Raw genomic sequence first — 25,397 nt, forward strand, 5'->3', positions numbered from 1 at the left:
CATAATTAAGGTTCAGCATCACTTGTGGTTGACCCAGGATACCCTTTGATAAGAATTGCGGTATACATACCTCTAGGTGGTCCCACGGTCCTGAAGAAGTGTCGCTCGATCTTGAGCACTTACGACACGAAACATGTTGACCCCTGTCAACTATAGGCTACCCTGATACCTAGAATCACATGAGTAGCCTCCCTGGTTTTATCTAGTCCCAGCCCTACATAACCTAATTAAAATCATTTAGGGGCCAGGGTCTATTTTAGCTCTTTTGAGTCCCCACATAATTTAGGAGTCACTGCCCTCCACAATTTCACACATGGTCTTCACATAACGGCGTTCTCAGATCAGAAGATCTCCGCTAAAGATGCCACCAGGCTCGTTGGACATTGCAGCGCCGGTCCGACGAGGAGCGCCCAATGATGAAGCATGACACCCTAACAGGTCTGTGAGGGCAACAAGATCTGAAATTTAAATTTCCCTCCCAGATCAGATCAGATATAACAGCTGACCAATAACGATCCCTACTAACTTGGCCATCAAGAGGAACTGTTCTGACCTGTTTTTCCTACTGTGATGTTACATGCATGTCATTTAAGTTTATCCGGGAAGTATACTGATGTCTTCCTCCTTAAAGTGTCCTTGTGTTGAAGAAGAGAACAGCGCCTTCAGATTTCCCTCTTACCTGCTATATTTAGGAGTTTAATCCCTATCGCAGTACAAAAAAAAAGCTGGAGCAGCCCAGCTCTAACCTCTCAAAACACAGACTGGGGCTGTAGTTGTATGGCCTTAATGGATTGAAGGCGTTAAACTTGGTTAAGATTAGTTTTCTTTAAGGGATGTTCCATCCCAAATCCATTGATATCTTGTGTAGGGTACAACTGTATTTTTTTCAGCTTCCCCAGTGTAGCTCATATATCAGATTTCTGTTGTGGAATTTGCTGCCGGTCTCTCAATTTGGGTGATGGTGCATTCTGAAATTGTTTGTTTAGAAGTTATGCTTTTTAAACTCATTTTATTTTTCTTGCAGCCATATTAGCAAACAAAAGGGCAAATAAGGAACGTTTAAAGGAGCTGCATAAATCTGCAAGTATTTTCAAAGAGCGTCTTGGGCTTGAAATCCGCAAAGTGTGTGGTAAGTGTGGTCCTGTGTGTACTTTATTGTTGTTTTTTTAAATGTATTTATTTTATTGTTTTATCACACACCATAACAGCAACACATAGCCAAGATTATCATAGCACGTGATGTTACTTTGAGAAGGCCAGATGTTTTAGATTGTGTTTTTTAAATGGTGACATGAGATGAACATGCACACAGTTGAAAATGAACATTACTTGCCAAAGTGATTCTTGTGTGGCTCTTAATAGCCATTGCTCCAGTCCCCTATGATGTCTTGGCTGGTAGTCCCAGAGCCTGGAAAATTTATTTCACGGCATATTGAATGTTATAAAGGTGAGTCCATTATGCATGAGCAACAGCCAGCTTCCTCCACCAGTGTCATCTTTCTCTATACTGCAGTCATTTAATTCAGCCTATACCCAAGAGATGCACAAAGGGAAGGGGATGGTGAGCTGGCATTAAGAAGCATGTCTAAGGAGCTGTAGTACAAGAGCCACTACAGCAAATATGATCTACTTCAAGCTAAATTCATTTCTTTTCCTCAAGGCTAATGTGGAGGTTTAAAAAAATTATTATCAAGGGAAGATTCAACTTGGACTAACCACAGATATTTTCCAAATGGTCATGGCCAAATGAGCATCAGATTTGAGGCTCCTATCCAAGGAGTTCTTCTAGTTCATATATTGGGAGTAGCATGTGTCTACTTTACAGATAGCATCTGACTCCGAAAAATGTATTAACTCAACTTGGCCATTACCATATGCCGTTTAATGCCTTTTGAAAGTGAAATCTCAACCTTTCCATAGCTCTAAAAGACGCAAGAGTACCTAACTGTGGCACAATCTGAGCCTTTAGCACTGCTACTGGTACATAGTGCAGTGTTTTCTGCCCACATAAGAGATCTCCAAAATGCCAACAGGTAGACCGAAATAGTTGTATACCAGTTCCTCAGAAACCAGGTTGGCAAAGTCTGAGGTTGAGGGAGAGGAACCTCATGAATAGGAAAGACGTTTTTCTGGTCTGCCTGTTAACATACAGGTTGATCATTGCCATCGCCCGGCACCGGGGACAGGCTTTTCTTACACAACACCCGATGTCAAAGAGCCTGCTGAAACCAATGTCCACCAGCAAAATTAATCCCAGTGCTTTCCCTACTACTCTGTCTGATCGCGTACCAAAACAAATAGAAACATGTAGGAAAGATCACCAAATGCCAGCTGTGTGCTGGGCTGCTATTTTAATGCCTTTTAGGATACTACTGTGGTGCAGGTTTTGCTGCCTGTTGGACGACCTTGGGACATTCCTTAGTCTATTCAGGACTTTGCTATTCAGCAAAATTTGTCATTCATTCTAGATTGGGAACGACCGACTACCTAGGGTGAGCAATGGGTACTGGTGTGGCCCATTGGTGCCATGCCTTGATGAGGTCTACAGGCATCTTGAGGGATATCAGACATCCTTAATGGACAAGCTGTTTGACGACTCTTGCCTTTTTGACAGAGTCAGAGCCGGAAGTCAGCCGAAGGACACCTGTTTGTGTGCTGGGCTCCCGTGGTATCGAGGAGAGCCCCGTGTACTGCCTGAGCCTGCTAGATGACGGAAAGAGAAGCCACGAATAACGCAGACTTCGCTCTATGCAAGCGCGAATAGAGAGAGCCGTTGCTTTGGGGGCCCGAGGCCCTGTGAGGAGCTGCAGCATTGGTGAGTCTCGCTGGCAAACCTGCCATTGCCGTTTTGGATTTCCTGAGGACACTCAACGCAACTTTCTCCACGCAACTTTTTCCACGCCTCGCGGAGGGGCGCTTTCCTTCCCGGGCTGAAGCTGCTGCTGGGGTAAAACAGGGGCTGAGGGCTGCGAGCAAGAGGGCTGGGACTCCATTTCCCAGGAACCCGCGCCCGCGCCCGCTCCATCTGGGCTGCTCTCCCTCCCCGCCCCGCCCCCAACGACCGGGTGATCAAATACCGGCTTGCCTTGTACTCCGTGGGACCTCCTAGCAAACCTGCCATTGCCATTTTGGATTTCCTGAGGACACTCAGCGCAACTTTCCCCACGCCTCGCGGAACCCGCTGCGCAGAGGGGCGCTTTCCTTCCCGGGCTGAAGCTGCTGCTGGGGTAAAACAGGGGCTGAGGGCTGCGAGCAAGAGGGCTGGGACTCCATTTCCCAGGAGTCCCAGGAACCCGCGCCCGCTCCACCTGGGCTGCTCTCCCTCCCCGCCCCGCCCCCAACGACCCGCCCATCACCACAACAGCCATAAAATAACGCGTGCTTACCGCTGCGCGGGAGCTCGCCGGGAGAGGCCCGGGACGGGGGCGGGGCCGTCTGGGGCCGTCCAGGGACGATCAAGGTTGGGTCGGGGCTACTCCCTTTATCAGTGATCCCAGATCTCTTACTTTACACTGTTTGGTTGTAAGTTATAGCACTATATATTTAGTTGTTTCCTAGAACCCACATGATGTCCTTGCGCTCAGGGAAGGGTAGACAGGTTACCGTAAAAACGAACAATGGGAAAGCAACTGGAACTTTAGACGATTTTATAACTCGGGCAACTGTGATCTTAGAAAAAGAAATCGCCCTTACCGAAAAGCGTTTGTCCCTAGATCTAATAACAGGCAAACGCTCATCCTTGGGAGATATTGCGTCTAAAATTACCCCCAATAAGGCACCCACTCCCGAGAAAAGTGCAGATAGCAACCTAGAGGCTAGTCCAAATCTAGTGGCACTCTCTGACTCCCAGACAATCACGATAGCAGACCCAGGGGACTCCCAAGCTGAAGCACCCACACTCACTCCTATACCTATTTCATCAGGTATCACGGGGGATAACGCCTTAGACGGCAATTTGAGCAATAATGGGCCCATCCACATACAAGATCATGTAGTAGTCTGTGAGCGGGAACCAAACAATCCGAACAAACGTAAAAGAGGGGGAAACCATAGAAAAGGAACCAGATCCAAGTCAGCGAAGCCAGCTCCACCCAAAGTTCTGACAAATCCAACTAAACAAAAGGGCACCCACCCAGTTGACGCGGGACAGAAATTTTTTTCTTTTATACCAATAATAATGACCGACTTTTGGGGGAAATTGAGAAATCGGTTCAGATGCTCTTGCTGCCTGTTCTAGAGAAAATTCAAATTGTTAATCTAAAATTAGACCAATTGGAACACCTTATCTCTCTTAACACCAACTCCCTTGAAACTCTAGTAACTAAAAATAAATCACTCGAGGTGGGGGGTACTAATAACAATAATAAAAACAGTAACGCCAATAATAGTAATTCAAAAAAAGGGGGAGAGAATAAAAATGCCAGTAAAACACCTAAAACACTTATAACTGGTGACCCTAAGGCAGCACCGGTCCCCTTAGCACGAACAAAACCTGTTCCATTAGCTCGTACTAAACTTGCAGTGGCGGGCCCCCTAGTCAAAATATGGGTAGTACAGTACTAACACCAGAAGTTACTACTTCTAAACAGGGAACTACCCAAGGGCCAAAACAAACATCTTCGCAGGGGCCTGCAGCAAAAAATGACAACGAGAGAGCACATAAAAGGAAATCACCACCTGTAAACTTGCCCCCAGACTCAGCTCCTTTTATGGTAATACTCACAGGAGTACCCCCAGTTTTGTCTAATAAAACGGAATCAAACCAGGAGTTAAACAAAGTAATATACTGGCTCAATAATAACAGACCACTCCCTCCTGATTCTAAAACAAAAATACTTAGTGTACGCAGAGTTCCCTGGGTGGGCCCAAGTGAGAAGGACCTAAAGGGGGACTGTATCCTGATCAACTTCAGCGACACCTGGGTAAAAAATATCATCTGCTGTAAACCAAGATTTGCTAGAGCTGGGGATATTCAATGTATAGGTCTAGAATATTTCTATCCAAATTTGAATCTTGCTCCCCCGACTTTGCTTTACAAAAACACTGGGCAGACATCTAACAGTGAAACACACCCTGGGTGGGCCCGGAGAAATAGAGCCGTATGGCCAAACCAAAACAACTGGGGTCCTCTGCAACAGAGTGATGGTTTCTTTAGGGGATCAATTTATAACAATAACAACTCCTCGCAAACCTGGTATAATGAACTAAGACCAAGATTCCAGGGGGAAGACTACCTAGGATGGTTTCCAAGTAATATCCCCTTAAGAAACCGCTTTGATGCACTTGCGGGCATGGAAGAGATAGATTGACCACCATTAAGTTCTCCTGGCAATACTAATACTCTGACAACAGGAGAGCCCAGCCAGAGGGAGAAGGGAGAAAGCTGTGACGATAACTCACGGGAGAGTGCTTCCGTTGGTGACGATCGTACTTCTAACCCCCAAGTCCCTGAGGCTGGCTTTACTAAAGAAAGCGAACCAAGTCCAATCATCTTAAGGCATAATCCGGAAGTATTACCTGAACCAGTCAGAAAGAACCAAAGCGAAGTAAGGATGCGCCTTATTTCTTGGAACATTGCTGGGCTCGCCTCAAGATTGGAGGATGAGGCATGGTTAGACTTTGTGGGTGACTGTGACATCCTGTGCCTCCAGGAAACATGGAGCCGATCCACTCAGAACATCGAGGGCTTCCAAGCCTTTAATACCCTAGCGATACCTTCACAAGCGGGTAGGGCAAAAGGTGGCCTAATGACAGCAACCTCTTTAAAACTATGCAAACTTGTAACTTCTATGATAGTTGACTCCCCATGGTTTCAAGTGCTAATGTTGGTTAATTTGTTTCCTGAACCATTGTTGTTGATTAACTGGTATTACAACATCTTTGACAACAATGAGACAAGCGTAATGTTGAAATTGGAGGAGGCCATAGCCAGGGCACGCCACGAGCAACCCCTACTATTTGTCATCTGGGTGGGAGATTTCAACCGTTCATTATGCACCTACGGGGACTCGAAGGTGTGTGGCTTGAGAGACTCCCATGATCAACCCCTGTTACACTTCAAACATACACCCCAGGGGGACGCCTTAAACAACATCATTATTCTAAATGATCTATGCATAGTGGAGCCCTGGGTTGGTCCAAATTTTGCTCCAATACCGACGTTTCAGGGAAGTAGAGGTATGATGAGTTTTATTGACTTTGTAATTGTCTCTAGTGGGCACTTCCATCATGTTGATAAGTTGGAAGTAATTGCTAATGCTGCCAGTGACCACAACCGTCTAAACTTATCTCTGCTTTGTCCCGTTAAACCCAAACATTCTGTTTGGGAGCAACCTGTAAAGTATAGTAGGAACCAAGGTATCACACTTAAATGGGGCAAAATAGACGCGGCAGGTCTTGAGGCAGAGATCCTAAACGGATATAGCTCTGAGTACGAGGCATGTCTAACACCTACAACTACCCCTGAAAAGGTCATAGGGAATTTTGAATCTCTATGTGGGCATGTAGCCGAACGCCTCACAAAACCAATTGGTAAAAGCAAAATGCTAGGTCCCAGATGGTTTGATGCCGCATGCTCGGCAACACACAGATCCTTGAAAGCGGCATTAAAACAAAAACCTAGGGACATAGAACTGGTTAGAGCATCTAGACTGGCCTATAAAGAAGCCATAAGAATAAGGAAGTTGGACTTAAAAAACCAAGCCTGGGAAGATCTAGAAAAGGCCTCGGAATTGAAGGACAGTAGGCTTTTCTGGGAAGTTATCAATCGCCCCCTTTTTACAAGTAATGTCAAGGATAACATTGTGATGCAGATTGCATGCGAAACATGGGAATCACATTTTGGGAACATTTTTAACCCACATGGTACTTTATCCAATGAACCATCACTAGGAGACGCTAGGGAATCGGTGGTCTCTCAATCTTCTTTGTCCTTGAGCTCATTGCTCACCTTACAAGAAGTGGAAGATGCTCTGTCGAAAGGCATACCATTAAAAGCCCTGATCTAGTGCCTTTGGACTTTTTTAAACACAATGTTAAGGTTTGGGCCCCCCTGTTGTTAAATGTTTTTAGAGCAGTTGTCATTAGCCGTATTCCGGCATCATGGAAGGAGGCAGTAGTGGTGCCAATTTTTAAGAAGGGCGATAGATCAGACCCCCGATGCTATCGCCCAATCTCATTAATTGATGCATCGTGTAAGATATTGGGTAGGGTCATTTTAGCCAGACTAGAAACATGGGCAGATTCGGTGGGCCTTATTGTGAATTCCCAATATGGGTTCAGAAAAGGTAAAGGTACTGTCGAACAGTGCCTGAACCTGGCCCTGATCATAGGGAAATACATGAAGGCAAGGAAATCCTCCATCCACCTTGCCTTCATGGACCTTTCAAGTGCATTCGACACTGTTTGTCGGAGCAAGCTGTGGCAAATGATGGAGGTCATGGGTTTCGAGGAACCCTTGGTCACCTTGCTCCGTAGACTCCGTGAATCCACTACTGTAGCCATAAGGTTTGGGCCAGGGGGAGAGAAAACTAAGTCTATCCTCTCAACTGAGGGCGTTCGACAAGGATGCATATTAGCTCCTTTTTTGTTTCTTGTGTACACCAATGGTCTGGAAAAATACCTGTTGGACCACTGTCATGATTTTCCAAAGGTCAACGGCAGGAGCATTCCAATGCTTTCTTACGCCGACGACACGGTACTTATGACACTCACAGGAAACAGTATGCAGCACTGTCTTGATGCCTTCCACAAATTCATGTTGGACCTAGACCTCAAGGTAAACTTCGCCAAATCCTTTGCTATGGTTTGTGGCCCAAAGGGTACCAAAACCAGAAAGTTTGTAGTCAATAACTCCACCATTGAAAAGGTTGAAAACTTTAATTATTTGGGAAACCTCTTCAACAACAAACTAAGCTGGGCCCCGTTAATGCAGACTCGAGTTCAAAGTGCTAGTCGCTCTATAGAGGGTCTGTTTCGTTTCTGTGGCAAACTAGGACAAAAACCTGTTATACATCTAAAAACCTTGTATAAAGCTAAATGTTTGTCGGTTGCTACTTATGGGGCAGGGGTTTGGGGGACTGAAAGCCCTGACACGATACAGATCATGGAGAACAAATTTTTAAAGCGTGTATTGGCTATTCCACCAGGCTCCTCAAACAGATTTGCCCACAATGAAATAGGTCTAAGCTACGTGAGTGACACCATTCGCCTTTCCCCTTTACTGTTATGGGGCAAAATATGGCTATCAGAGGACTTACAGCTCACCAGAGATATCCTCCGGGATTGTTTAAAATTGGCAAACATGAAACAGATCCCCTGGCTATCTTATGTAAATTAAATGCTCCATAAAATAGGCTTGGGTGACATTTTTGACAACCCCGAAAATATACAGGGAGATATCAAAGCTGTAATTAAAACAAATTATTGGAAATCACCGTTTGTGAATTCCCTGGTTAGCCCTTATGTTCCTAAGGCTATTTTGCAGCACCAGTTTTATTTAACCTTCACAAACCATGTGCAATGGCGATTCTACTTGACAAGGTTTAGGCTACACATCTTGCACTTCCTTTTTGCGTTTCCTAAACCGGGGGGTTGGTGTGAGAGACTGCCCCCCTGTCCTTGTAATAACAAAGATAGCCAAAGCACGATGCATATTGTTCTTTTCTGTTCCCTATATAAGGACCCGAGAATCAGGTTTATTAAGCCGATCCTTAAGGAAAAGCAACCATGCCATTATAAAGAGGGTTATGATTATTTATTATCTCTGTCTTCACCTGGTGTCTGCTGTGCAATGTTAAATTTTATACGGGTGTCACTTTTGATTAGAAAACGGTATGGCTAAATCTGGCCCCAAGAAGCTGACCCTTTGATCATGTATATTGTATATTGTTGCATCGTGATTTTCTTATTTATTTCACCTGCCCTTCAATGTATGCCCCGGCACGAAGAATCTATGAAATCATCTAATTTGATTGAAAGTAAAAGCTATGGGGTCTTCATCTGTGATTATATTAGCTAATGAATTATATTAGTTTAGTGTTATAATTGTAAGACTGTCTTTTAAAAATGAACTTGAAATAATGTTTGTAAATGAAATTGTTTGACTTTTATGATTCTTTTGCTTTGAATCGAATAAAGTTTTTTTGAAGTTGAAGTTGAAGACAAAAAATGTATTCTGCATTGAAACCGTTCAAGCAGAGCTACAGCAGTTTCACAAAATGTTTGCCCTCTCTGCATGGCATTTCATCAGCACCATACTCCTCCACCAGTCCAGCAAGCCCTTCTGAACGTTCAAGACCCGTGCTGTGATTCTCTGAAACAACATTCTAGACAGCGGGCACAACGTTCCATCTTATTCCCCTTACCAGACCCCGTTTTATTCCGGCAGCCATGGCTGCAAAGCTGCTTTAGTGTGTCCTTGCCATCACACAGCCACCCTGCCGGAAGAAGGATACAGTCATTTCTCAAGGGGGGGCAGGCTATCACTTCAGAAAAGTGGGTCCTGCCGCACTTTCCACCACCTTCAAGGCGACTGATGGAGGACCACCAGTCTGTCAAAGGGGCCATAGAAAGTTCTGGCCTCAGACGTAGGAACTCGACAGTACTCCCTCTAGTTCTTTGTGCCAAAGAAGGATGAAGACCTTCATCTTGTTTTGGAACTTTGCCCTCTCAACTCTTTCTTCCAGAAGGACAACTTCAAGATGCTCAAGCTGGCCCAGGTCCTGTCTGCCCTTGACCCGAGAGAATGAATGGTGACATTAGACCTACAGATCGCCTATGTTCATATCCCAGTCCTGCAGGCCCACAAATACTAACTGAGGTTTATAGTAAGCCCGAAGCACTTTCAGTTCTCAGCGCTCCCTTTTGCCCCTGCCAGTGCCTCTTGGGTGTTCACAAAAGTGGTGATAATGCCGGTATTCGCAGCACACCTTCAAACCTTGGAGGTACTAGTCTACCCCTGTCTCAACAAATGGCTGTTGAAGGTGTGGTGGTCAACCACATGCTGATGACTGCAAATCTCCTAACCTTGTTGGGATGCACCATCAATGTGGTGAAGTAACATCTGACTTACTTACGAGTACTCCTCTTCATCAGAGCTAACCTAGATATGGTACGATTTCATACCTTTCTGTCGGAGAGCCGAGTCCAGCACATTCATGCTATGGTCCTGATGTGTCAGCCTCTGTTCTGGATCTCTGTGCTAAGAACCCTGAACCTCCTGGGGTTGGTGGGCTCCTGCATCCTGTTGGCCAAACACACCAGGTGGCACATGCAGACCGTGCAGTGGGATTTCAAATCCCAGTGGGCACATCAGGGGAATCTGTCTGACTGTAACCAGATTTCGGAGGAGACTGCAAAAGATCTGCAGTGGTGGCTACTGGACTGTGATAGTCAGTGGCAGGCCCCTCTCCCTCTCTGAGGCCTCTGGTCTGTGCGGGAGATTCAACTCCAAAGCAACTTGTTGGACTTGAGAGGGATTTACTTAGCGTTGAAGGTCTTCTTGCCACCATCAAAGGAAGGCAGCTATAGATTCTCACAGACAACGCAACCATCAGGGCACTGCAACTAGCAAGGTGAGTCATGGCCTTGGGCCCTGTGTCAGGAAGTTTTGCACCTCTGGAATTGACTGGACTTGGTGGTCAACTACCTAGTGGGATCTTTAAAAGCCAGAGCATGCTAACTCTGGCATTTATCTGATCACAAACAACAGTTCCATCTGGAGGTGCGCCTTTCAGCAATGGGGCGCACCTTGGCTCCATCTCTTCACCACCACAGAGAACGTGCAATATCAGCACTTTTGCGCGCTAGAGTTTCCAAAGGTGCTCTTTCAGAGACACCTTCCATCTAGGGTGGTGCTAGGGCCTCCTGTGTGCCTGTCGCTGCCTATCCTGCCCCGATGTCTGTAGAAGATCAGCAAACACCGAACTCAAGTCATAGTCCAGGATTGGGCTAGCAGAGTGTGGTACGCTGAACTCCTGGCCATGAGTATCTGTCCTCTGAAGCTGCCACTTCGGGAGGATCTTCTGTTGCAGAAGCAGGGCAGCTGGGTCTGCACAGTTTGCGCCTCCATGTTTGGAGCTTGAGCATCAGCAGTTGACTTCTTTTGAACTAAGTTTGTTGATGGCATTTTGGCAGCGAGGCATCCATCCACAAAAGCAATGTGCGCCGGATGTTGGGAAATTTTGGATTTGTGGTGCACCAGACACATTGACCCATTACAGCCAAAGTTGTCTGAAGATTTGTTGTTTGTTTTCTTACTAGCCCAGCATGAACTTGCTTTGGTCACTGTAAAGCGCTACTCTCTTGCACTTTCAGCTTTCCTGCAGTGGCTGAATCAGCCATCTTTATTTAAATCACCTGTTGTGATGAGATTTTTTAAAGGTCTGCCAAAACACTTTGTGATGCCCCAGTGTGACCTGAACGTACTCCTCACTCTTTTGGTGTGTACCGGTTTTGAGCCCCGTTACAGTTATCCCTTGAGACTTCTGACATTTAAAACTCTTTCTTGCTGCCATAACGGAGGCTAGACGTGTGAGTGAGCTGCAGGCTCTTTCAGTCAACTCACCTTATACTCAGTGGTGGCTGGCATGTTGCGGGGGGGGGGGGGGGAAGAGACACAGGGGAGAGGCGATCAACTCCAACCACCATAATCTGTGTCGTGTAGTACACCCTGTGTAGGTATTTACATTTTATGTAACGGAGACGGGTGGGAATAGCAGCTCCTCACGGTGATTGGAGTGCTTCGGACCAATCGTCATCGTCAATGGGTCCCATGAGGCCAGTAAGGAGGGAAATGCCCATTTTAAACTTAAGCCCACAGCTCTCTGCTGCCACCCGGCAGCACTGGCCCCGCTTCATCCTGACACTCAGTTCGGGACGGGTTGGTTGCTGAAAAATAAAATGGTAATAAATAAACTTTATTACCTTTTATTATTCAGCTCTGGCCTGGGGCGTTTTTTAGTGTGGTGACGCTCCTGTGCTGAAACAGAGCCCCTGCTTATACCAACTTCTTTCCAGACAAGTTGGTGAAGACCGGAGCTTCCTTTCTTTCGAAAGTTGTCATTTTTTTACATGTCAGGCAGGCTATTGCCTATTCGGCATTCTTGGCTCCACCTCATCCCTCTAAGGAGAAAGAGAGACCCCATCATTTGGACCTTATGAGGACCCTAAGATTTTATATTGATCGTACCAAATAACTTTGAGTGGACGATGGGCTGTAATAGCTAACCATCTCTTGTTGAATTGTTCCCTGCATAAAGATCAGCTATGCGCTGGTGAAGAAGCGGACCCCTGAATGCTTGTTTGCTAATTCCACCAGGGCCAAAGCTGCTACCACTGCTTTGGCACATAATGCTTGTCCTGGGTATCTGTCAAGTGGTTACGTGGGTGTCGGTTCACAAAGCACTACTGTCGCTACAGTCATGTATTTAGGGAGGGGTATTTTGTCTGATCGGTCCTGCAAGAAATTTTGGTATGAACCTGTTCACAGACCGACAACAGTGGGAGTTGCTGCTTTGGTATCCATTCACAAGGTGAGGAATCTGTGGTTGGCCATATCCATCGCAAGCTACTTACCTTTTGTAACAATCTTTCTGGTAGATACTCTTTCTAATATCAAATTCCTCACGGACGCTCACCCCTCCCCGTTGTGTGAACTAGACTCTTTTTTTTTTTTTTTTAAACACCTAAAACTGTCCTAATTTTAGAGATCTACACAGTCTGCTAATGGGCTCTGCATCCATGGGTGCAGACAGCCTAGTAAGCAACTGACGTCCATGAGCATGGGTAGTTCTTATATACGGCTCCACTCATCACTTGCAGAGTTGAACAATGTCTGTTTAGAACCGCACAATGCAACCTACCAATGCACAGGAGTACTTCTTTTAAAGTTTCCATTCTGATGCTTGGGGAATATTCACAAGGTGAGGAATCTGCAGTTAGATAGAATAGCGACCAGAGAGATCGTCACCGAAGGTAAGTAACTTGTCCATCTTGGTAGCAGAAGCGGGGCACCTTCTCAAGTAAGGGATACATGTACACAACGCTGTTCCTACTTCCAGTTGGACATCCTCACAGGAGTCGATTACACATCTCAGGAGTTTGGAGACTATTCTTCATAGCCCTAAGTAAATGGAGAAACTAAACCCAGGCCTTTTCACATGCTGTTTGTTTCATATGTATGGTTGTAAACTCAAGATGACTAGGTTTTGAAGTTAGTAAACATAACCGATTTATTGAGCATTCCCAGTTGAAACGTACAGGAGCCTCTTTCTCTTTTACTATCTATCACTTTCTTTCTCTGGCTTTCAGGGTTGGGTGTTCCTCATAAATGCTCCTTTCCTCCTTTTTATTTGTTCAAAAAGTAGATTGTATCCTTGGCTGAGAGTCTGCCACCTCTGGACCAGGGAGGTCGGTGTCCTTGGACTAGCAGGTTATTTCTTTTTACATACCTGTCCTGCAGTCCCACGGGTGTTACCTGCGGTTCAAGGTGGGGTAGGAGCATTTACAGAGTGGCCTGTTCCACTTTGGCCTCACCAGTGCACCTAAGGTGTTTATAAAAGTGATGGCAGTGATCACTACCTATCCAGTACATTTGGGCTTTGATTCTAATGTTGTAGGCTCTATTCTAGATCTAGGTGAGGGTGATTCTGAGGCTTATCTGGCTCTTAGCTTCTTGCATACTCCTGCTCAACTTTACAAATTGATAAATGCAAGCCCTGCAGTGGAATCTGAAATCACCATGAACTCTGCATCAAGGCTGCCTTTTCGACACATCCAGGTCTTGGAGATGGTTCAAGTTCGGCATTGGTGGCAGACCGATCACAGTTGTTCCTCTCTGCCTTTCTGTGTTTTCTGTTCCACACTTAATTGTTTAAATCCCCTGATACGTTTTCAAAATTTCCTCCCCAGAACATGGCCTGGAAATGGTTTTTCTAGACTCCATGAAACTAAGGAGTTAGCCAATATGTCAACTCTAGACAGAGAGCCTTGATGGAATGCAGTACACTGAACATTACTTGAGTGAGGTGCGTTTTAGGTAACAATTCCATGACATTTCACAGGGATAGCTAGTGGAACTCCAAACACTATTTCATCACAAATAGGTATTTCACTCAAGAATACTAGGAAACCTGGAATTTTGATTTATTGAAATACAAATCCTATCCTATTGCAGACAGTATAAATTGTAGCTATTATAACAAATTTAAAAAATATTGTGCCTACTGACTATGCTTCTTTTAGCACTAAAAAGTAGCCTGTTTCCGGTGTCCTAGATGTTTACCCCTGAACAACCTTCTGAACAATAGCAACAATGATCAAAAAAAGACCCACTAGCGGAATCTCCAAGGTAGTAGATAAGCTGAGTGAAGGCTAAATGCACCTTTCCCCGTATCACTCAGCGAGGGACGTTGATTAAGGCTCTGCCTGTACTTGTTTGAAAGCAACGTATAAGACTCTGCCATTTGGAATGCCAGAGTTGGACCTTAACTTGATCTTGACATTTTGCATGTGTACTCCTTTTGAGCCTATGTATAGCTACTAACTGTCTCTTGAACTTGAAGGCTCTCTTCCTCTTTGGGATTACTTAACCTTGTGAGTGGCCTGCAGGAACTGTCAGTGTAGCTGCCCTACACCATGCTTTTTCCAGACAAAGTGGTGCTGAGGATTCTGGCGGTAGTCCATCACTCTACCAGCGTTCTTAGCCCCATCTCACACCCGAAAGAGTGGAAAGTTGATTGGTTGCCCCACAAAAGGGCGTTAAGCATTTACCAAGGATCGTCCGGTTTATGATCAACTGTTTTCAATGTTGTCCGTGCAAAGAAAGGAAAGTCTGCTCCAAAGAGGCTCTTGTTAAAGTGGATAGTCCTCTACATTGACGAAGAAGCAGCTACCCAGTGGTCTGATGGCCCATTCCATCAGGATGAAGGACGCTATTACTGCAGTTGCACAAGAGAAAGCCTGTCCTTGCTATCCACCTGGCTGGGATGTGGGCATCGGTGTTTAGGTGTTGCAGGGATTCTGCTCATGCACAGAATTATGCGCAGGAAACCAGGACCTCAGTGAATTGCGGTGTACCAAAAACTTACCTCAGAACCCCTATCCGACCAGCATCCGTGTCCCATTCGTTATCCGTATTCTGTCGGAGGTCCCAATGTATAGACAACCCAGAACAAGCGACTTAGAGTACTCTCAGGAATGGTGGGACTCAGAAATACCTGTTCGTTATTATTCTCATATCAGTCCACAACAAGAGTAATCAGAGACACGGTAAAGTTTAAAAGGTTTATTTTATAAACTACGTGACCTAAGATGCAGTACTTTGGCTAACATAAGCAGACAAATGATTATAATTAAAACCATTAGCATTGTTACAATACCATAGAAAATGAAGGGAGAAATCATATTACAAATGACAGTGAAATACAGCCACCTTCCCTTCGCTAGTAGGCTAGTATTATTATACTAATTGAAGGTCTCTAGGTTTGAATGGGGAACCCCATACCGTAAAGATCAGCTTAGGTGAATCACATCACAGGATCAGCTTTGCTCTGCGCCTGGAAATGTTCTTCTCCAGAATGTGTTTCTAACGCATGCAAACTGTAATATTAAAGGCTCTCGACATTCAGGTATTTGCAGCTGTGTGCGTATTGTGGCTAGAGAGTGGGCCGATCAACCTGAACTCAAAAACATACATTGTCTGGCGGCTCAGAGTGTTTTGCACACAATGTTCAGACCAAGGTCTCAGTGCACGTCTAGGGATGTGAACAACAGACCGTTCTCATGTGAAGAAAAGGCAAGCAAGCAGTTTTCAAATAATAACATGTCTCTGCAGTGTCGTGTGCAAAAGCAGCAAAAGTCGCAAGATGGCTTTTCTAACATCTAATGCTCTTATGCTAACATAGCAATCTATGTATCTAAATTGCTGCCTTCACTACATAGGTTCACGAAGCACTACTGTTTTGACAGCCAGATCCGATTGGATGATATGAAGGACATTTTTCTTGCTTGGTTCTGCAAGACCTTTTGATCTGCGTCTACTCCCCAGACCCTTCACCTTGTGGAGCTACTGCTTTGGTATTTAGTGTAAGGTGGAGAATCGCAGAATTGCAGTTAAACATGTTAATTACTTACGGTAACGCACTTTCTAAATCTAACTTTGGATTCCTCCCTCTCCATTCTGTGGAGTGGCCTCATTTTAACATCTAAAAAGATCCCAACTTTAGTACTTGGCACGCAGTCACAAACAAGTGTTCACATTTTGCTTCTAAGAGCGCGGAAAGGGAAGACAAACTAAGTCAGCACACAGGGGTGGCGCTTCTATGCGGCTCTGCTGCATCACTTCTGTTGCGATATGGTACCAGCGTGGAGGCATAAACTCCACTCAGTGACCTATAGGAGCATTGCTACAAATTTCTCCGGATCCACTCTGGTGCCTAGGTAATATTCTAAGGTGAGGAATCTGTGGTTAGGTAGAGTAGCCACCAGAAAGAGCATTACCAAAGGTAAGTAACTTGTTAATTTGTGACATCTTTCTCTGACGTGACAGTGCAAATGTCAAGTTCCTACTACAACATTTATTCGTTGGATGCAGTTCAATTCCATAAGCTGCATCAATACGGTAGGGCTTTCATATTCTATTTAAATCACCATGACACTGCTATCAAAGCAGGCTATTTGCTTTTGCGTAAAGTAGTTGAACGCATAATAGTATGCTTAGTCATTTGAACTGCCACCATGCCTGTTATTTCTGAAAAGAATATAAGCTGTGGGTGGATTCATACAGAAATGTCATTTATATAATTTAAATCATTTATTTGCTTCTGCAAGTAACATACCTTTGAGCAAACCATTCAATACAGGGCGTGCCAAAGCAACATTTTGTGATGAAATGTTTACCTTGATGCAAATTATTTTAGCATGGAGCAAAATACAGTGAATGCTCTTTGGTACATTGGATTTGAATTGTGGCAACTGGAAACCGTAGTGCATATGAACTTTACTGCTTTACTTTTAGGTGACAGATTGCAGTTTGTATTCAGATGTATCAATCCCAAAGATCTGGACCAGCCTTACACATTTCTCTTGCATATTAATGAAGAGGGAGACTATGAAGGTACGTAAAGGGATTGTAAAATATGTAATCCTTCTAGTTGGATGCATGGGCTAGTCTAGTCTGAATCACTAATCATTAGTAATCACACAATGCACAATTGAGAAATATATTGTTAGGCTCCCAACTCAATGAAAGAACAAGGTGACCCTGACTGCAATCAGAATGCGTTCAACTCGATTCCTTTGATAAAGTCTCGAAAAATTAAACAAGTACTCACATTTGCTAGCAACTATTTTTCTATCTGACACTAAATTAGCACCATATGCAGAGTGCTGGCAATCTGTGTTTTAACACAGTATTATAGTTGAATACGTTTTGACCAAATAGAACAATGATATTGAACAATGTCCAACTGGTAATTTCTTTTCTCACTCCACTACCACCTCAACAGCGATCGCCCTCTACCTAGACGAGACCAAACGTATGTATTCAAGTCTGCCTGTGCTCTTTCTCAGATGTCCCTGACTCCGTCTATTCCCCAGAATACATCTGTCTTTGAACACCTTGATGTCTCTCCCTTAGTAATATCGCATTGATCTTCCTGCAGTGTAGGGCCCCCCATATGCACAGCATGAGAGTCCTGTTAACTCCACTTCTGAATAATCCATTGTTGAAGTCTTGTTCTTTTCAGGCATCTATATTGCAAGAGGCGGTGCTGCAATTGACACAAGATGTGAAACCCTCCAGAGCCTAGGTTTTTCTGTTAGCACTGTTTCCTTCCACCCATTCCATCATTTCATGTTTAAACTGAGGCCCATCTTTGTAATTCTTTCAAATGGGAACATACATATATCAACTAACCAGCTGTTCTGGAATGATATGAAGGGGGTTGGGGGGGGGGAGGGGAGTGTGTGTGTGTTGCCACTGGGTAGTTATTGTTGGGAACAGATTTCCACAGCAAATCGTTTTTTTTGATTTGCTAAAAACTATGGTGTCGTTTTAAGAATTTATAAAAGTTGGTGTTGTGGAGGAATGTATGGATTGTAATTTGGAAAATGACAAAAGGTTGATTTCCTATTTGCATAGTGTCATTATTATACTGTTAATAATATTTGTAAAACGGGCCACCTTGGGTTTATTATGAAAGTTGAAAACATCAGGCGCATTGGTAAACTACATTGTGCTTAATTTCGAGCATGGGTGGGTTTTTATAGAGGTATCAGTGGAATCAATCCACTCCTTCTACGAAGGTCCGGTAAATTGAGTCGGACGACTTTAATTTTTCTTTTTAAAGGGAGCCTAAATTTAAGAAGGGAGATCCCCCGCCTCCCCAACCCCCTTGAATTTCCTCATGAAGTCTTTAAAAAGCTTATCTAACACACCCCTCCCCCCCCCTCCCCAATGATGTCTGGTATGTATGCTTATCATACTTATCAAGAAGTTAGTAAAGGCGCAGCTAATGTTTACAGTTTCAACCCTGCCCCCATACCACGTGACGTACTTGAGGAACCATGAGTTTAGCATTGGTTTGTTGTTGTTTAGGGTTGATTTCCTATTGCACCGTACAGTCAGTCATTCGAATTAGTTTCCAACCAAATACATAGTTTACTTTTTTGTTTTTATTCCTTTTCTTCCATAGAGAAAACAAAAGAATAACTGTTAAGCACCATGTGAGCTTACATGTATTTATACTGCATTTCCTTATGTACATTTACATTTTGGTTATCTCGGTATAATTTCACTGTCAGCTGTTCCAGTCTCACCCATGACTTATATGGATCTGCAACACAAACCAGCCACCACTTGCCCGTTTATTCCATTCCCAGATATTGAGGTCCTGTCAGTTCTTCATGGTGCAGTTTCTAGCTGAGTATCTACTGCTTCTTCGCAAGAGTATATAAATACCCAGTCCTGTGGAGTGTGGCTCCTGACCCGGCCATACAACAGCCACACCATACAAGACACACGAGTGGGGCGAGAGGACATCTTGTTTTGCTGGGGTCCGAACAGAAACTATTTTTAAAAGAAGTCTTCGGCAGGACATGACAAAAAAGAAGTAAAGTGGCCCAGTCACAAAAGTGAGATGGCAGGTGCTGGCCCCAGGAAAGCCTGAAAGATCGCTGTGGTGTGGGCCTGGTCCATGTGGCAACAGTTGTGCCATCCAAATGCCAGTAGTGGCCGTGGAGACAACACGTTCTGCTGAGCGTGAATGTAGAATATATAGAGCAGTGGTCGCCGGCGGAACCAAGAAAAGAAAAGCGGTCCTAGGGTGAAAGCAAGATGGGGTCACTGGCCTGGGATGGCCTGAGCGGTCCAGACTCCTACAAGGCAGTATTTGGTGGTAGGTGTAGCACACTCACCAGTCCCTTGCTAGACTCCAAAAGAATGATGGTGTAGTGGAGACGGAGTTCCATGTATACACATTGCTATGTTAGCATAAGCACCTTAGATGTAAAACGCCATCTTGCCACTTTGCTGCTTTTGCACACAACACTGCAGGTAGCTGTTATTACAAGAAAAACTGCTTGCTTGCTTTTTCTTCACATGAGAACTGTCTGTTTTTCACATCCCTAGACGTGCACCGCGACCTTAGTCCGAACACTGTGTGCAGAAGCCGTCAAGGTCAAATAACATTGTATGCTTTTGAATTCAGGTTGATCGGCCCACACTCTAGTCATAACACGCACACAGCTGCAAACATCTGAAACTCTGGTGCCTTTAATATTGCATTTACATGCATGATTCAGGCACTGGGAGAAAACCTTTTCTAGACGCAGAGCTGATCCTGTGATGTGATTCACCTAAGCTGATATTTACGGTATGGGGTTCCCCATTCAAGCCTAGAGACCTTCTATTAGTTTCATAAAACTAGCTTACTAGTGAAGGGAGGGTGGTTGTATTCCACTGTCATTTGTAATGTGATTTCTCCCTTCATTTTCTATGGTATTGTAACAATGCTGATGGTTTTGTTTTTAATAATTTGTCTGCTTATGTTAGCCAAAGTACTGCACCTTAGGGCACGTAGTTAAAAATAAACATTTTACACTTTACTGTGTCTCTGATTACTCTTGTTGTGGACTGATATATGAGAATAATAACGAAAAGATGTTTCTGATTTCCACCATTCCTGAGAGTACTCTTAAGTCGCTTGTTCTGGGTTGTCTAATCATTGGTAGCTTCGAGATGATACGGAGAACGAATGAGACACTGATGCTAGTCGGATAGGGGTTCTTGGTACTGGGGTGAGTTTTTGGTACACCACAATTCACTGAGGTCCTGGTTTCCTGCCCATAGTTCTGTGCATGAGCAGAATCCCTGCAATAATGGGTATATTTGTCCCCAATAAGCCAGTTCTGTTCACTCTCGACACCAGTGCTTGGTTCATGCATGGGGGGGGGGATGAGAGGCCCAGGGGTGTCAGGCGGGTGAACAAGCCCTTTACACCTCCTAGAGTTTCCACTTGTTTTTGACCCTTAGTCGGTGCATTTGAAAAAACAATGGAAGGAAGGTCAGTGCTCTGGATTATCATCTGCTAATACTACCTAGTTGCAGCTCCATGTTTTCGACTCGGAGTTTAAGGAGTTTTCTTGGGTTGCGAAAGGGAAGGAGGGCAAGAATTGACACTAAAAGCCAGGCCTCTTATTCAACAACACACACTCAACCTGACACCATCTATCCAACCCCTGTATCATCTACACTCTGACTAAACCACCACACCTGGCAATCCCCATGTACAATGTAAGATGCCTGAACAACCCCACAAAATGCTGGAGCGTACTGAGGAAACTCTGGAGAGTGGCATCCAGTATTTGTCTCATACAGGAGACGAGCCTGATTAAAGGCCAGTTTAGGCTCCGCTCTCAATTCTTCTCTTTTCAGTTCCATGCATCCACTTGATGAAAAAGGTTGTGGGGGCCATACTGATTGGTGATAAATTTATGACTACAAAGAAGTCAGCTAGAATGTAAAATCTGGGCAGTGGTTGAAAATGGTAGGTTGGTAGGAGAGCGCCCCAATTACTGTCACCACGATATATGCCCCAAATACGGACTGGGACACATTCATCACTACTCCAGTCAAGAGTTAACCTGCTTATCAAAATCCCCTCTAATTTCTCTAGGGTTCTACTGTAGGAAATAGCGTTACTGGTTGAGGGGAGTGAAACCCTGCTCAAACAGCCACTACAATACCTGTCCGGGTGAAGTCGCAAGCAAATGCCAAATAAACCTTTGCTTAATCCTCTTGTAGGTAGGCCCAAATCGGTCACGATTAACTTAGAGGCACTGTGTAAAGTATTTATGCAGCACTTCAAACAGTAATGAAGTGAAAACACATTACAAGAAAATCAATGCCACATCAATTTAGAAAAATAAAGGAAAAGGTAATAAATTATTTGAGACCAAAAATCCAATCTGTAGTGTAGGAGATATGCAGTTTAAAAAATGTAAGTCAAAGCAATGATGAGAAGCCCAGAGCACCAACTGTGGTTAACTGGTCACGCTAAACCGGGACTAAGTCGCACGGTCAGGCCGACCGCGATGGAGCGAGGGCTGGATACAGAGACCAAGTTTGGCACGCTGAACAAAGTACCTTAAATCCTGGTTGAGGAGCATTGCAAAATCCCACGTTGAGGATGCATCGCGCAGCGACGGTTCATATGGGTTGCGGTGCAAGGTGCAGCACCAGGGATACGTTCCGAAGCAGCTATTCTGGAGATCAGTGGGGCTGCATTGCAAGGTCCTGCGTCGAGAATGTACCGCGCAGCAGCGATTTCGATGCGTCACACAGCACCATTTCCCATGCAGCATGTTGCCTCGGTTCTGCCCAAAAGTCCACAGCTTAGTTGGTATAGCCTCTTCAGGCCCAGCTTTAATGGTCTAGGACTGGGGGTGGAGTCCAGGTGCTGTGGTTCAAGGTGGTTGGAGCCTTTTCTGTCCCTAAGGCTCTGCTTAGGAGGCCAGACAACTAGTCTGTGGAGTCACTCTGGTGGTCGTGGGTTAAAGATGCAGGTCCAGTCCTATTCACTCAGGCAGCAGAGTAGCAGTCCTCTTCCAGCAGAGCAGCACAACAGTCCTGAGTCTTCCACAGGTCCAGGGGTGTACTGAAGATTTGTGTCTGAGGGTCCAATATTTATAGTTAGTGCCAGCTTTTTGGAGTAGTAGAAGGGTCTTGAGGTTTCCACCCCCAAAGGAGTTTGGAATTTCCTGCCTCCCTGCCCTGGCCCCAGCTTGTCTGGGGACACAAAAGACTAGTGTCAAACCCTCTGTGAGTGTGCTCAGACAGAGCCTTTGTGATGTGCATTTATTACATTTAATAAGGTAACAGAATGTTATCTTATAGGAGATGCAGGCCTTGCACAAGAAAAAAAACGGATTTGAGAGTTTGTCACTGCCAGGACATGTAAAAGTTAAAAGCAAATGTCCAATCTTTTTAAATACACTGCTACCTGCCCTATGAGCTATTTAGGGCCTACCGTAGGTGTGACTTATGTATTATAAAGGAAGCTTAATACCTGGTAAAAAAAAAAAGGTTGATTTTACCAAGTCGAAATAGCAGTTTAAACTGCACACACAGGATGTAATGGCAGGCCTGAGATATGTTTACAAGGCTAGTGGCAAATTCGGTGATGTAGGCCCACTAGAAGCATTTAATTAACTAGCCCTGGGTACAGGTAGTACCACTTTACTAGAGACTTACAAGTAAATTAAATGTGGCAATGTTACCATGTTTTGGGGAGGGGATACACACACTGGTTAGCAGTGGTAAAGAGCACAGAGTCCTAAGGCCAACTAAAAAGAGATCAGCAAAAAAATGGAAGACTAGGGCAAAACGTTTGGGGGATGTCCCCTCTAAAGCTGACAGGTCACCTCCTCAGGACAAATCACAGCAATGAATAGGTGGGGACACCAGCTCTGTTGGCTTCTGGTAAGTCCTCGCTCAATCATCTGGGCCTAGTAGATGCATGGCGTTTCAGAAACACAATTAAGATAGACTTCTCCCTCTTTTCAGCAGCCTACCAACTTATGTATCACCCGTGTTTTACTCTACCAAATACTGGTGCCTGGAATTTGGGAGGTGGAACAGGGGCATGTCAGGCCATGGGCTAATGCAACTGGTACTGACCTGGAAGGAGTGCTAAAAGAGCGGCGCAGCTGGGGCCTGAAGGATTCTCTTAAATGACCTATTGTCCTACACGAAATATGAAAATCCATTAAAGAATATGTAATGCTTAACCAGATGGGTGAGCTCAGCCTGGTGTAGTGTGGGACGTTCTTAAAGTAGTATTCAGATGGTTATTCATACAGGAAACCAGCCATCTTCGGTGGATGAGAGGCAGCCTCAGCATGTCTCCTGGGGGAACAGATACCTCAGGAACAGAAGCAAACAGCGATTCCCTCTAAGGAAGTTGGAAGGCAGCAGGCCTCTGTTCGAGGCCAGGTGTGTGCCCTATAATTTCACAATGCAAATTACATTCTGGCTGTAGTCAGATTTCGATTCCATGAGAGAGGTAACCAGGCAGGATGTTAGTAGCATACAAAGTCTGGGCTACACGAGTACGGCAATACATTGAAAAGATAAAAAATGAGACCGGGTGACCCAGACAATACATAAGGGAATGATGTGTGCATTTCATGCTTACTATGGAGAATTATACTCCGCCTCAGTCCAACCTTGCTGCGATATACAAATGCTTTCATTAAGTTTCCCTCCCTAACTCCTCACCCACATCCGCCGTCAAGGAAATTAAGCCCATTGCGGAAGGGAACATGCTCTTGGTCATTAATAAGCCTAAAACCATTTAGAGACCCTGCCCTATCCCAGTACACCCCAAACTTCTGTATACCCTTTGGTACCCTGATCGCACCATTCCTAGTTGACGTGGATGACTCATTCAACAGCTGTAACTCCATAACATCACTTGATGTCAAGGCAATCCACTGTACCTGCTTTGATATCAAGAGGTCCCCATCTCTCGCCACGGGTATGTCTTCCTCTCTTGAGTCAAACCTGAGGTTGACGGTGAAGATCAATATTGATGCACTCACCAGCCTCATTTCATACTGTCTCTTCCACCCACTCTGATAATGCCATCTTTAGGTGAAGAGCCCATTTATGCAGCAGGACCCAGACCGATTATACCAGCAGAGGATCCATTACAAGAATCTCTGCAACCACTTGTTCTACCACCTGTTCCAGAATCTCTCATTGTCTACTGTTTTTTTTGTTTGTTTTTTTTTATTGTTTTTTTTTTTTGCTTCTTCATCAATAACCTTGGAACCAATTTAACTACAAGGGACTCCGCTCCATCAATGGTTCCACGATGGTCTATCCTACGACATCTGTGTGTCATCCACGTACTCCTGAGCGATGTAAACATACAAGAACACCTTACACCTCTTCAAGTACATCCAGCTATCATACTTTGTGTACATCCAACACACCCATGTCACCACCAGTCTCTCCACTACGTTCATTTCCAGTGAATGATATTTAGGATGATATTTATGTCCTAGTCAGAAGTGCTGCACAACTCTGTATACAAAGTGGTTACTCACACCATTGACTCGGTTATAATGGAGACCTTGCAACATCGAGCTTCTCCGAAACCTGCTCTGCCATTGATCCCAGACTTCGCAGAAATTGCAGAGGAGAAATTTATAACAGTAGCCACTTTAAAAACTGCTACATCATATCTCCTCAAGAAATACAAATCTGCATTTCTTCGACTGGAAACAAAACCTGACTCTTAATCTCTGCTGTCCGCAAACTGCACCCATCGGCCACAGAAAAATTGATACCACCTGAGAAGCAGAGCAAAAACATGGATGTGGTGGACATGAAGGTCTGTGGTTCAGCAGAAATAGTCTGTAATCTGCTAGTGACTGCTAGTCTCTTCAGAAATACGTTCGGAATCCTTGTTCACTTTTGCAGATGCTCTGCCTAAAGACCGGAGGCAATACTTTCTAGAGGTCTTAAAAGAAGGACAGATTGTATCCAAACAAGTCATTAGTGCAGCCATAGACACAGCTCATGTAGCTGCGACTGCACTTTGTCACAGCATAGCACTACAACATGCATCATGGCTTTGTCTTTCGTCATTGAAACTGGATGCTGAATTGGAAATTTAAAAATCTACAGTTTTCAGAATTTGTGCTCCTTGGCCCGCACGCTGATGAAGAGATGTAGAGTATGAAGAATGAGTCAGATACACTCAAAGCTCTGGGGCTGAACAAGAAAAAAGTATTCTGTCTGACCAATCTGACGCAGGCAACGTACGTGGCAGAGGGCCTTGCCTCCCTCAACAAAATCAGTTACACCATCTGTGAGTGGAAGTAAAATT

The 25,397-nt window shown here is 44.6% G+C and overlaps 1 protein-coding gene across 1 annotated transcript in view; it reads left to right on the top strand.

The window, feature by feature from the left end:
- Window positions 1–25,397, top strand: part of SPC25 (SPC25 component of NDC80 kinetochore complex) — a 92,869-nt gene that overhangs the window by 47,077 nt on the left and 20,395 nt on the right. The window contains exons 5-6 of the mRNA XM_085626484.1: window positions 1,025–1,129; window positions 17,018–17,116. Coding sequence (XP_085482610.1) covers window positions 1,025–1,129; window positions 17,018–17,116 — 204 coding nt within the window. The remainder of the gene's footprint in view (window positions 1–1,024; window positions 1,130–17,017; window positions 17,117–25,397) is intronic.

The sequence above is a fragment of the Triturus cristatus genome, chromosome 9, assembly GCF_964204655.1.
Source record: "Triturus cristatus chromosome 9, aTriCri1.1, whole genome shotgun sequence".
NCBI classification, from domain to species: Eukaryota; Metazoa; Chordata; class Amphibia; order Caudata; family Salamandridae; genus Triturus; species Triturus cristatus.